Source organism: Paroedura picta, chromosome 11, assembly GCF_049243985.1.
Source record: "Paroedura picta isolate Pp20150507F chromosome 11, Ppicta_v3.0, whole genome shotgun sequence".
In the NCBI taxonomy this organism is placed as follows: domain Eukaryota; kingdom Metazoa; phylum Chordata; class Lepidosauria; order Squamata; family Gekkonidae; genus Paroedura; species Paroedura picta.
The window spans coordinates 62,984,182-62,996,192 of NC_135379.1; the positions used below are offsets into that span (position 1 = coordinate 62,984,182).

At 52.0% G+C, this 12,011-nt stretch overlaps 1 protein-coding gene across 5 annotated transcripts in view; it reads left to right on the top strand.

The window, feature by feature from the left end:
* Nucleotides 1-1,721: 1,721 nt before the first annotated feature.
* FHOD3 (formin homology 2 domain containing 3) overlaps nt 1,722-12,011 on the top strand; it is a 194,728-nt gene continuing 184,438 nt past the window's right edge. For 4 of the 5 annotated variants that reach the window (XM_077304679.1, XM_077304680.1, XM_077304682.1 and 1 more), the window contains exon 1: nt 1,722-2,168. In XM_077304679.1, coding sequence (XP_077160794.1) covers nt 1,998-2,168 — 171 coding nt within the window. In that variant the 5' untranslated portion in view covers nt 1,722-1,997. The remainder of the gene's footprint in view (nt 2,169-12,011) is intronic. The other variant, XM_077304683.1, reaches the window with a different exon arrangement.

Sequence of the window (12,011 nt, forward strand, 5' to 3'; positions counted from 1 at the left end):
GCGGAGGGTCCAGCCCCTTGTAGTTCCTGCGCCATCTCCAATCCAAGCTGAGTCGAACAGAGGCCCATTCCAAGCTCAACTGACTTGAGTCTCCCACAACTCCCAAGGCTTTCAAGCAGAACTGAACCAAGAACTTGTTTAACCTTCCCAGAGCTGCAATGTTCGGATCAGAAGGGGTTTGTAGATAAAACAGTGAGACTATTTCTCCCATGCTGCTAACACACGTTAGGCATGGGCCAATGGGATAACCCCCGGGGGGGGGGAACTTAAATTCCAGGGAGATGTTCCCATCAGCCTCACTTGAATGTGGACTCTTTTGTTCAATGAATATGCCTTTCATAACCTCCAGCCAAGTACCTTGTGTTTAGAGACAAGGTACAAACTGAGAGCCAGTTTGGTGCAGTGGTTAGGAGTGCGGACTTCTAATCTGGCATGCCAGGTTCGATTCTGCACTCCCCCACATGCAACCAGCTGGGTGATCTTGGGCTCACCACAGGACTGATAAAATTGTTATGACCGAGCAGTGATATCAGGGCTCTCTCAGCCTCACCCACCCCACAGGGTGTCTGTTGTGGGGAGAGGAAAGGGAAAGGGACTGTAAGCCGCTTTGAGCCTCCTTCGGGTAGGGAAAAGCAGCATAGAAGAACCAACTCTTCTTCTTCTTCTTCTTCTTCTTCTTCTTCTTCTTCTTCTTCTTCTTCTTCTTCTTCAATTAAAAAGAGGAAATTAAAGCCCGATTCATTGTTGTTTTAACATTATGGGTGTTTGGCAATGACATTGAAAGCTATTTTTAATAGATTTCTGTTTGTTTATATAATACATGCCACTTAACATGTTTAGGAAGATCAGGAAAAGGTACGAATGTCATTCCAAACGAGATACAGATTCAGAAACAAAATCCTTTAAATACTAAGTTTTCATTACACTGCCTGCTACATTTGAACTTCAGCTCATGACCAAACAAAAGCAATGCTCATACAAACTGAGTTTTTGGGGATGGTGATAATTCTAATTGCAAATAAAGTTCTTTTCATTTTATCCCCAAACAAACAAACAAACAAACAAAACCCTTTGCATGTTGAAGGATTGTCGTTTCCAAACACTCCTCTTGCTGCAGATATTACCCACAAATAAAATGCTCCACATTTCTTTGGGGTGGAAGTTATGCCATTCAACAAGGAAACTTCTGGCGCACCCCTCAGGGGTAGTCAAACTGCGGCCCTCCAGATGTCCATGGACTACAATTCCCAGGAGCCCCCTGCCAGCGAATGCTGAGTCCCTGCTAATGCTGGCACGGACTCATGGGAATTGTAGTCCATGGACATCTGGAGGGCCGCAGTTTGACTACCCCTGCGTTATAATCCATCCCTTTTGCTAACAGAATGGCGACTGTTCCCCCGAGGCAAGAAAGAGAAAGTGCAGGAGATCCCCTGCACAGTGGCGGCACCGGGCCTCGCGCCTCGCCCTCCGGGGAGAGCCCCGCGGAGCGGAACGGGGCGCCGCTGCGCTGTTCTCCGCGAGGGACGTCAGCAGGCCCCCTCCCTGCCGCGCCCCTCCAAGCCCCGCGAAGGGGGCATCGCCTGCCTCCCCCCTCCTCGCCTGGGGCCGCCCCGCGCCTCTCCCGGCGCCAGGGCTCCGCCGCTGCCCGCACAGGCTCCTGCCAGGCTCCCGGGAGGGGGGCGTGGCCCGCCCGGGAGACGCGCCGCCTACTCCGGAGCCGCCGAGCCGAGCCCGCCCCGCCCCCCGGCAGCGGCAGCCGCGGCAGCAGCAGCAGCATCCCTCGCCTGCTCCGGGCCCCGCGGCGCGCGCTCCCGCTGGAGGTGGCGGCCGGCTGGCCGAGCAGGAGCCGCAGCAGCAGCCGGAGCCGGAGGAGCATGGGGGAGGCGGCCGCAGACGCCCCCGGAGGCCCGGCCCCGCCGCCCTGACCCGCGCCCGCCCTCCCGCCTGCCTGCCTGCCTGCCCGCCCGCCCGGCCCGGAGCGCGTGGATGGCCGCGGCATGGCGGGGCCGCCGCTGGCGTGCCGCGTGCAGTTCGTGGACGACACGGACCCGTTCAGCAGCACGAGCTTCCCGGAGCCCAGCCGCCCGCCGCTCTACGCCTTCCGCCGCGACCTGCCCCTCGGCGCCCAGCTGCCCGCCCTGCACCGCCTCCTCCGCGCCCCGCACCAGGTACGCGCCCCGCCAGGCCCGGCCCGCAAGCGCCGCGCCGCTTCCCCCCGAGCCCGCCGACCTGCCCGGAGGGGGACGCGCCGGCGCCGGCGCCAACGGGGGGGGGGGCGCAGAACTGCCGGGGGGGGGGGCAGGGGGCAGCGGAGGGGCAGGCATCCCCCCTGGTGGCGCCGCTCTTCCTGGAGGGGGGCAGGGGGGTCCAGGCCGGGTGCCGTCTCCCTGGCGGGAGAGGACGGCCCTTGTGCGTGCAATCAGTGCGCCGGTGCCATCTTCCCGAGGGTGGTGTGAGCCGGGCAGTTGCTATAGGGATCGTGGGGCCTGCCGCTCAGGAGGCTGCTGTCCCCCAGCGCTCGCCTGGGTGTTTGTGCCGAGAAAGGAATGCACAACCTGCAAAAGCCTACACGGCGGGGCAGTGGATCTGTGTCCAGCCCTGAAGGCATCTGGGTTGGGTTGAGTTGGGTTGGCCACTGCCTAGAAAAGAACCCCCCCCCCAAGTTTCCAAGTTTGATGGTGTTTAAAAACAATGACTGTTGTAAGCAAACAATGTTTCTTTTTATCCTGATGAAGTTTCTCCTCCATCTAGACTCAAAGTGGCTTTTCAAACATTGCTCCTCCCTTTCCTCGCAACCCTGTGAGGTAGGCCGGGTCGAGAGTTCGTGCTGGGTCCCAGGTCACCCAGCAAGCTTCCATGGCAGGAGTGAGGATTCAAACCTGGGTTGCCAAAAGTCCTGCTCTGTCGCTCTAACCCACGGGTAGTCAAACTGTGGCCCTCCAGATGTCCGTGGACTACAATTCCCAGCGAATGCTGGCAGGGGCTCCTGGGAATTGTAGTCCACGGACATCTGGAGGGCCGCAGTTTGACTACCCCTGCTCTAACCGCTATGCCACACAGCCATTGGGGAGCCAGTGGGCTGTTGACAGGATGGTGCATATTGAGGCGTCCTTTCCTGACAGGTACTGATTCTCCTAGTAAGTCACGGCTTCAGAGAAGCAGGGTTAATTTGGCATGGGTGCCTTGGGCCTGTTGGCATCTCTGCAGATAAATTTAAACTTGACTCTCAGAGATTCTTTTCTCTTTTAGAGAAGACAGCTCCCAGCAGGTTTGCTATAATTATTGATGATCCTGGTGCTTTTAAAGGAAACATGGTGCAGCCTCAAGCATCACCTGTCTCGGAGCACCATGCAATCTTGGAAGACGATCTCTCTGTGTGCCCAAATTTGGGCTTGATGGTGAAGGTGGAGGTGCTGGCTCAAGCCAGGAAAGGTGTGCTTAAGGTGTGGCCGTGGTGCAGTCCTATGAATTGCTGGACGCAGTGCAAGACTTGGGTAAAAATAGTGGTTAAGCCCTTGCAAGGAGCAGCAGACAGGAGCCCCAGCCATTAAACGCCGGCCTGGGTTTTGCCTGGGCATTCAGTGCCTGGGGCTAAACGTCACTCCCTCTGCTTGTAGTTTCCAAAGCTTAAACCACTTCAGGTATCGCTGATGTGACCAAGCAAGAGTCATCTCCGCAGGAGAGAACCTGCCCCTTTGGCAGTCGCTCCCGTTCGTTTCAGGGGAGAAAGTGTCATCGGTGACCCACCTTCGGGTCATCGGTGACCCACCTTCCTCAGGTGCAGTTTTTTCATTTGTCCCCTGCCGGGCTTTACCAGATCATAATGTAATGCAAGGACATAGTTTCCAGGGCAGGTGAGCCAAAGGGGGCATTCTTGTGGTTTTCTGTTCAGCCTCTTCCTCTCTCTCTAGTTAAACATTAACAAAGACTTCTCTCTGCCAATGGTAATGACATTATAATAATTTATTTTGCAGTAGCTGGCCCCAACTGGCTTCCATGTTAATAAATGGACTGTAACAGCTACGTGTTTTCCTTAAGACTTCAGAACGTTTCTTTGGACACCTGATCCCAGATTGAAACTGAGCCTATAGACCCCCAGCCCTGCCTAGAATAGCATAGGCCAGGGGTAGTCAAACTGCGGCCCTCCAGATGTCCATGGACTACAATTCCCAGGAGCCCCCTGCCAGCATTCGCTGGCAGGGGCTCCTGGGAATTGTTGTCCATGGACATCTGGAGGGCCGCAGTTTGATTACCCCTGGCATAGGCTACCCGGTCTCAGGCACTAAGCAGGGAAGGAAATCCAGGGTTGCTCTGCAGAGGCAGGCAGCGGCCAGCCACCTCTGTGCAGCTGTGTCCTCTCCTGGATGGGAGACCCCCGGGGGAATCCATCGTCATTAGGCAGAGGCAAACAATGGCACAACCACCTCTGTGGCACTTCCCACCACCACATCCCTCTCAAGCACGTTCTGAAACATTTCTCCCCCAGATGAGTAATGGTGAAGTCAACTGGTTGTTGGCGTTTGCATCTTTCCAGCAAAAGAGGGCAAAAAAACCCAGCCTTCTGGGGGGTGGGGAGGACACACCACTGAGCAGCCCTGTCTCTGGAACCCAACTGATCTCCATTTCCTCTGTTGTATCATCACAACCCTCTTTCAAGGTAGGTCAGGAAGAGAGTGCCTGACTGACCCATGGTCACCTGGTGAACTTCCATGGCAGAACAGGGGATTCAAATTTGGGTCTCCCTGGATCCTAGTCTGAGACTTTAGCCACACGTCTGTTCAAGACTTTGAGCCTCATTCATCTACGCCTGGGTTTCCGCTGTGTTAACTGAAGTCCTTTTCCATAAGTGATGCTGTTATTACAAACCAAAGATCACGATGTGCTTCCTTCAAGGCATCCTGGGTGTGTTTGATGGTGCTTGGTGGGTTGGATGGATGACTCGCCTCCCCCGTCTCCCTCTGAGGGTTCCAGAAAAGGGGGGGGCAGCAATCCAAGAGGGTTCAGGCCATCACAGCTCTTGAAGCAGATGCCCGTGACAAGTGAGAGAAAACAAGGCGTACAGATAGCCGAAGCATCCTGCAGGCAATGCAGATCGACACATTTGCCAAGACTCTTACTTATCTTCCCTGGAGGAGCGGAAGAACTAACTCCCCGAGAGTTTCAACTGAGGCCATGATGCTGGCACCCGAAGTGAATCCGGGTGCAAAACAGCTCAGTGGCTAAGTCGGGGTTCCCCAGCCGGGTGCCCCAGGTGCTCTGGCACTCAGCTGTCCTTCCTGCCAGGCTGTTCAGAAAGTGCCCAAGCTGCGAAGGCATTCCTCTCTGTTCTGCCCACTGGAGGCATCCTTCCTGCTGTAGAAGAATAGCTGCGAGGGTCTGGGGGCTGGAATGAGAAGGGAAGAGGAAGGAGGAGCTCTCCCTTCTCAGATGTCTCATGACCCTGGGAATCCTCTTTCAGCAGGAATGGAGAGGAATGTGAGAAAACGCCGCTGTTCGTGCATAGAAAGGTTGGATGCAAGCCACAGTCTCTGGACGAGTACTGCTGTAATGTACCGCAAGCACATGTATTTTTCTTGGTTGCAATCTCCAATGACTAGGGAGATCAAAGTCTCGAGCTGGGGATGCCAAAGACTGAAGGTCTGCATTTGAATCTATATTTAAGTCTCAAATTTTCAGTCCTGCACCACTTCTCTTCCTTCTTCCAACACTTTCCAGGCATCTGATCTTTGTCTTGGTGGAATGTGCTTCCTGATGCAGCCTCTGGTCCATGTGTGCACACTCCTGACACACTGGTTGCCAGAAGGTGTGGTGTGATCTGGACCTCTGCCCCCTGACCTTTGTGTAAAGGTATTTCCTGAGGAGTGTGCAGTCTGTGGCATTTAGAGATAATTAAGAGTACCACGGCCTGCAGAGACAGCTGCTGGCTGTCAGGGTGCACAGTGGGGGGGGGGTGGAGGCACAGAGGGTGGGCGCCGAATCCCTAGCTGCTATGGCTTGGATCACAGATAAGAGTTCCCCTAACCACACCTCTCACCCCTGCGGTTTCTGAGTACTGGAAAAGTGACCAGAGAGGCAAACTTCATCGTGGTGCCATAGGAAAAAGGTATCAATGAAGGTCCACAGTCCTGAGAATCAGCCAGTAAGACCCAGAACTCTGAGAGATATGAGAGCTGGTAACTACTGCCCTGGAGGGAGTTCTTTTGTCAAACATGTAGGATGCGATACTTTCACAAATACATTCTTCAGCAGGCTCCGGTTTGAAGTTTGTAGCTGTTTCTGGTGCTGACCCACTTTTGTGGTTTGTGCATTGTATTTATTTATTGATCATTCCATTTGTAGACTGCCCTCCCCTATGGCTCAGGGCAATTCACGTAGAACGTAGACAAGAATAATACATCAAACTCAGTGATTATTACAAATGAAAGGTAACAGTAATAATAATATTGGTTTGTATCAGGCTAAGGTTACAGCATCTTGTTTTTTGAATGGCATGCAAATGCTGCTCGTGAGCATGACTGTGTCTTTAGGGCTGATTCTTCACTTACTTGCTGAATTCAGATCGATTTGAACTCGGGTCTTCCTCCACCCACTCCCCCATTGACTGGGGAAGCTCAGAAGGAGGAGGGGTGCCAATTGCAGCAGGAGTCTCTTTCTTTTCTTGAATGAGGGGAGGGGGATTGGAGACATTATTATGTCAAGCCACCCTGTGGGGGGGGCCTTGAACCCCGCTCTCAGGGGCCAGCTCTGCCCTTATTTCAACAAACGGATTGTTGCCGTTGCCACCCTGTATGCACTCCGTATCCTTGCGGTTTCTGATCCTCCCTGCTAGGAGGTTGTTGATGCCTCTTGCAATTTCAGTACCATCATTGCTGATCGCAGCTTCTCAGTTTACCCTCTGGTAGGTCCCGGAGGATGCTTTCTGGGGTGACGCTCCTTATTTTGAGCCTTTCTTTTACGGGATAACTATCTGTATCAGAGGCTCAGGTTCAGAAATCATGAGGATATGGCAACTGTCCTGGATAAAACTAACCTTAAATTGTTACAGATGGGTAACAAGATGGGTTTGACTCCCTGATCCTCCTCCATGTACAGCCAGCTGGGTCACCTTGGGCTAGTCACAGTCCTGTTAGAGCTTTTCATGCAGAGCAGTTCTCTAAGAACTCTCTCAGCCCCACCTACCCCACAGGGAGTCTGTTGTGGGGAGAGGAAGGGAAGGCGACTGTCAGCCGCTTTTGGGACTCCTTTTGGTAGTGAAAGGTAGTCAAAAACCAACACTTCTTTTTCTTCTTGTCTTTGAATCAGATGGGGCAGGTCAGATTTTGATGACAAATAGGCATCTGGATTCAACTGACAGGTGAAGATCTTCATGCCGGTTTAATTTTTAAAAAACTATGAATGTATAAATAGTAAAACAAGCATAAGCCACATAATCATGAAAGAAAACAATGCTCTACCTTTGGAAGTGCTGTAACATCGGTCGGGAAACGGGGGAAAGGAACCCTGATACTTCTTGTGCCCCTGTTGTTCTCTCATAGGCCACAATTTTAGACCTCATCAAATCAAAGTTAATATTTCTTGCTGGACATTTTCAGCCCGCATTGTTTTCTTTCAGCATTGCCGAAAACGAAAGGAAAGAGGTGGCCACTGTGCCAATGTCTCCCTGGAGGGTTCTTTGCTTTCCCACACACGGTTCAAGGAGGTTTCTGTATCCATATGCATAACCTTCGCAGTTTTACATTTTTGTTACATTTCTGGAGGCAGAACATTCTGTTCACTATACCAGGGGTAGTCAAACTGCGGCCCTCCAGATGTCCATGGACTACAATTCCCAGAAGCCCCTGCCAGCATTCGCTGGCAGGGGCCTCTGGGAATTGTGGTCCATGGACATCTGGAGGGCCGCAGTTTGACTACCCCTGCACTATACTTTTTAAATGACGGGTCAGAATGACAACATCAGACCTGCCCTGGTCTGGCAAAAGTTGTGCTGTTTTAAAGGCAGCGTCCTACGTATACTTAGGCATGGGTCCCATTCAGTTCAGTGAGAGTGAGCTGCTGGAGGGGAAGGCGGCACAATTCAGTTCCAAAAGAAATTCCTGGAGGTGTCAACAGTGCACCTGTAAAGCTTTGCTCGGCCCTAAGAGTGCTCAGTTTTGCAACCCAGAAGTGGCAGCGTTACAGAGTTTTGGGGTGAGGTCCACCTAGCTAGAATGTCACCTCAGAGTGATGCTGACACTTTAAGGGCACACCAGAACTGACATCTTCATGTGACAATTCTTTAAAATAATTATGTTAACTAGCAAGAAAGCCCATTGCAAGCAGGAATGCAATGGGTGCTAGGACCCAGGGGACAGCAGGAGGTGCAGGTCTTTCTCTGTGTGTGTCTCTCTCTCCGTCTCCCTGCTGCTGCGTGCCTTGCAGCAGAAGTCATAGCAGATAATGAGGAGGGAAGGAGGACTGGTGCACAGTTTGGGGCAGTTCCGTCTCTCGGCCTTTTCGCACAGGGATCTTTGTTGCAAATTGTTTGCGGAATGAAAAATCGCCATTTAAAATAGTGGAATTCGTCGTTATGCATACCTGCCTTTGTAGTGGAATCAGTTGCGTTTTTTAGCGTTTCCCACAGGCTTCCGGTCTCGGCAGAAATCGCTAGAAAGGAAGCGCTATTGCCAAACTCGTCCCGCCCCTGGCCGTCAAGCAGCCAATGGGCAGCCGTTAGCATGCTCCCAAACAGCCCCTTTCCCTTTAAGAAAGGTTTAAAAAAAAAAAAAACGACCCATAGCAACGAATCTAGGTAGATTCGTTGCTACGGAGAGACCCATCCAGCTGCCTAATGTGAGCTGTCGTTTGATTGTATGATCGTTTGCACGCTGCCTCGAGTGATAAAAAAAAAATCCCCCCCCCCTCTCACGGTCCCGATTTTCGGCTGAATTTATTTGTAAAAAATAAAGGGACTTTATTTCAGCAAACGGGCTTTTCAGTGGTTTGTGGTTAGTGACTAAAGGTGAAGGACTGAAGCCAGGGAAGCCTCTAAACAGAAAGAGGCTCGCCGGTGCGTTTATCCCCGCTCGCTCGGAGAAAAAAAAATGGCGATCGCTTCGCCGGAAGTTTGGAGGAGAGAGCCAGGGGGAGGGACTTTGAAGAACCAGCAACAATGGTAACGCACAGGTCTTTGGCGCTACTGTTGCAGATTGGTTGCAGGAGTGTATCGCTATCCGGAGGGTGAATCCACTTTTCTGGATTCCCCTGAAAGCGCCACATCGAAGCGCTTTTTGCTGATTGGTTTCAGGATTGTTGCAGATTGTCTACGACGTCGTGGGTTATGGCAAATTAGTAGCGTTTCCAAATAGCAACCATTCTGCTACTTTGAAGCCGTGCGAAATGGCCCTCGCTTTCTCCCTCCGTGGCAGCAGGGGCAGCTCTCTCTGTATCTCTCTGTGCCTCCCTTGCAGCAGGAGCAATAGGACGGAATGAGCGCTTGTGTTGGTTTGGCAGGGCTTTGTGTGTCTCTCTGTCTCTGGCGTGGCTGAGAGGAATGTGGCTAGCGTCCAGGAAGTGAGGGCAGGCGCTGTAGGGGGAGGGCCAATCAGGGTGTAGCCAGCATTGCTGGCTGCACCCTGATTGGCCATATTCCAGCTTGGACAGCCAGACATGTTCCGCCCCCCAGGCTGTTTCACAAATATATAGAGCAACCATGGATGGATAAGGATAAGGATGTTTTTACATCGCTCCTCCCCATGAGCTCGAGTTTGGCTTGGGTGCTTTGCCGGCTGAAACAGTGATAATGACAACCCCCCTCCCCCTGTGTCCAGCCACTGATCATCGGCAGGCAGTGGCCATAATGAGGCATTGGGCCACCTAGTCATAAACACAACCCCGATGGAACGAGTCGGTCCCCTTCTTGCTTGTACTGCTTTTAAACAAAATTTCTCCCATTATATCCTCAATTCCCTGGGAGGAAATGTCTCCCTTTCACTCCAGGCAGATTGTGTCCTCTCTTAGTAGAGGAAAGGGTACAGCAGAAGAAGGGGGACAAGGAAATTGCCTGGAGATAGGGAGAATTCACCATTTGGGAGGGTGAGGACATGAAGAAGCTGAGCGGCTTGGCTCTGGGTAGAGTCTGTTTCTACCTTGCGATCTCAGGAACTCGATGCTTCCCTGTAATTTCTTTCTGGTTATAACGTGGAACTCCCAAACCTCGTTGGGCGTGTGGAACTAGCGAGCTTTGTTGTTTGGAAGTCCCTTGTAGTGCTCCCTCCCTCCTTCCCTCCCTCCCTGTCACAGCCCACTTAGGGTGGCCCCGCGTTGAGGTTTTCAAGGCAAGAGACATTTAGAGGGGGTTTGCCATTGCCCACCTCTCTAGCGACCCTGGACTTCCTTGGTGGCCTCCTGCCCAAATGCTGGCTGGGGTTGCCCCTGCTTAGCTTCTGAGGGTCCGCAAGATTGGGGCTGTCCTGGCCAGTGTGACTTTGTGCTGATCGGAAAACGTGGCTTTTAAATAGAAGATTCGCTAATAAAACAGTGGCTCCTCATCAAAAGGGAAAGAAATTTTGAAATGGAAAACATTCCGTGCCAAATCATTTGCATTTAACATTTCCTTTACTGCACCGAGTGGGCTGAGAGATAGCTGCTTATATTGTTGAGCATGTTGCAACATGTCATAGCATCGGACTGCGTTCAGCTGCCTGGTGGCTGTAATCCCAGCTGGTGCAAGAATGCCGGCTGAACCAGGGGATAAAAATAGCCTTTTACTCAGACATGGCCTACCTAGCTGTTTGCTCTTGGCCTTGGCTAATTGCTGATAACTTCGGCATAATTAGAGGTTTCCAAGTATAATGGATAGGAAGCACTTCTCTGTTTGCATTGATGCCCATGGAAAATAAGCGGTGTGAAGTCCGGATGCCTCTTTCAGCTCAGCGTCTCTGGGTCCATTCCGCCGGGTGAAAATGCACCTTGGATTAGTGGCCCTAGGCACAGCTGCTCAGGGAGGTGCATGCGTGCTAGACGCCTTTGAGAGTCCACGGCCGGCGCACTCAGCATGGTGCCCACCAAGTGGTTTTGAAAGTGGGCACAGCCAGGTGGGACTCCTTCCAGCAGGGTTGTCTGGGCAGGTTTTTTAAAAGTTGCTTCGGCCACAGTTAGGACCAAGGCACAAAGATCTTCACTACATAACTGAGAGTATGCTGTGTGTATCAGAAGACGTGTTCCTTTAAGAGGCACCCTATGGGGCAGAGTTTCCATCTGAATTGTGGAAGCGTTTCTCTTAGTTATGTCTAACTTGACTCCCGGAAGCTGGCTGTGCCTCTTGAGGCAGCCATATAGAGAATCATAGAATCATAGAGTTGGAAGGGGCCATACAGGCCATCTAGTCCAACCCCCTGCTCAACGCAGGATCAGCCGTAAGCATCCTAAAGCATCCAAAGCATAGAGGTTGTGCCCATCACACTGTGTCAGGATCCCTAAGTTACACACAGTCTCAAAAATAGTTAATTTGTTATGGATAATTAAAAAAAACATGATTTTCACTAGTTGTAGACATCTCTGTAGGCTTGTCTTGGCTCTTTGCAGGCTTTCTGTAAGCTTCTCTTGGGTTGAAAATGTGGTTTGAATCTCATGGATTCTCTGTTGGCTGGAGTATGGAACAAAACCCCACTCAGAGCTGTGAAGGACTCTGCAATCCTGAACAGAGTTACACCCTTCTTCTGAGTCCAGTGGTACCAACAAAGTTTTATGTAAGGTGTAAGCTTTTGTGTGTACACATACTTCCTCAGGCACAATTGTTGGTATTTAATGGCCTATACCAGAAGTAGTCAACCTGTGGTCCTCCAGATGTTCATGGACTACAATTCCCATGAGCCCTTGCCAGCATTTGCTGGCAAGGGCTCACGGGAATTGTAGTCCATGAACATCTAGAGGACCGCAGGTTGACTACCCCTGGCCTATACAATGTTAGGAGCACGTGAACAAGTCTTCGATGGTGTAGTTCAGGGGTAGTCTAACTGCGGCCCTCCAGATGT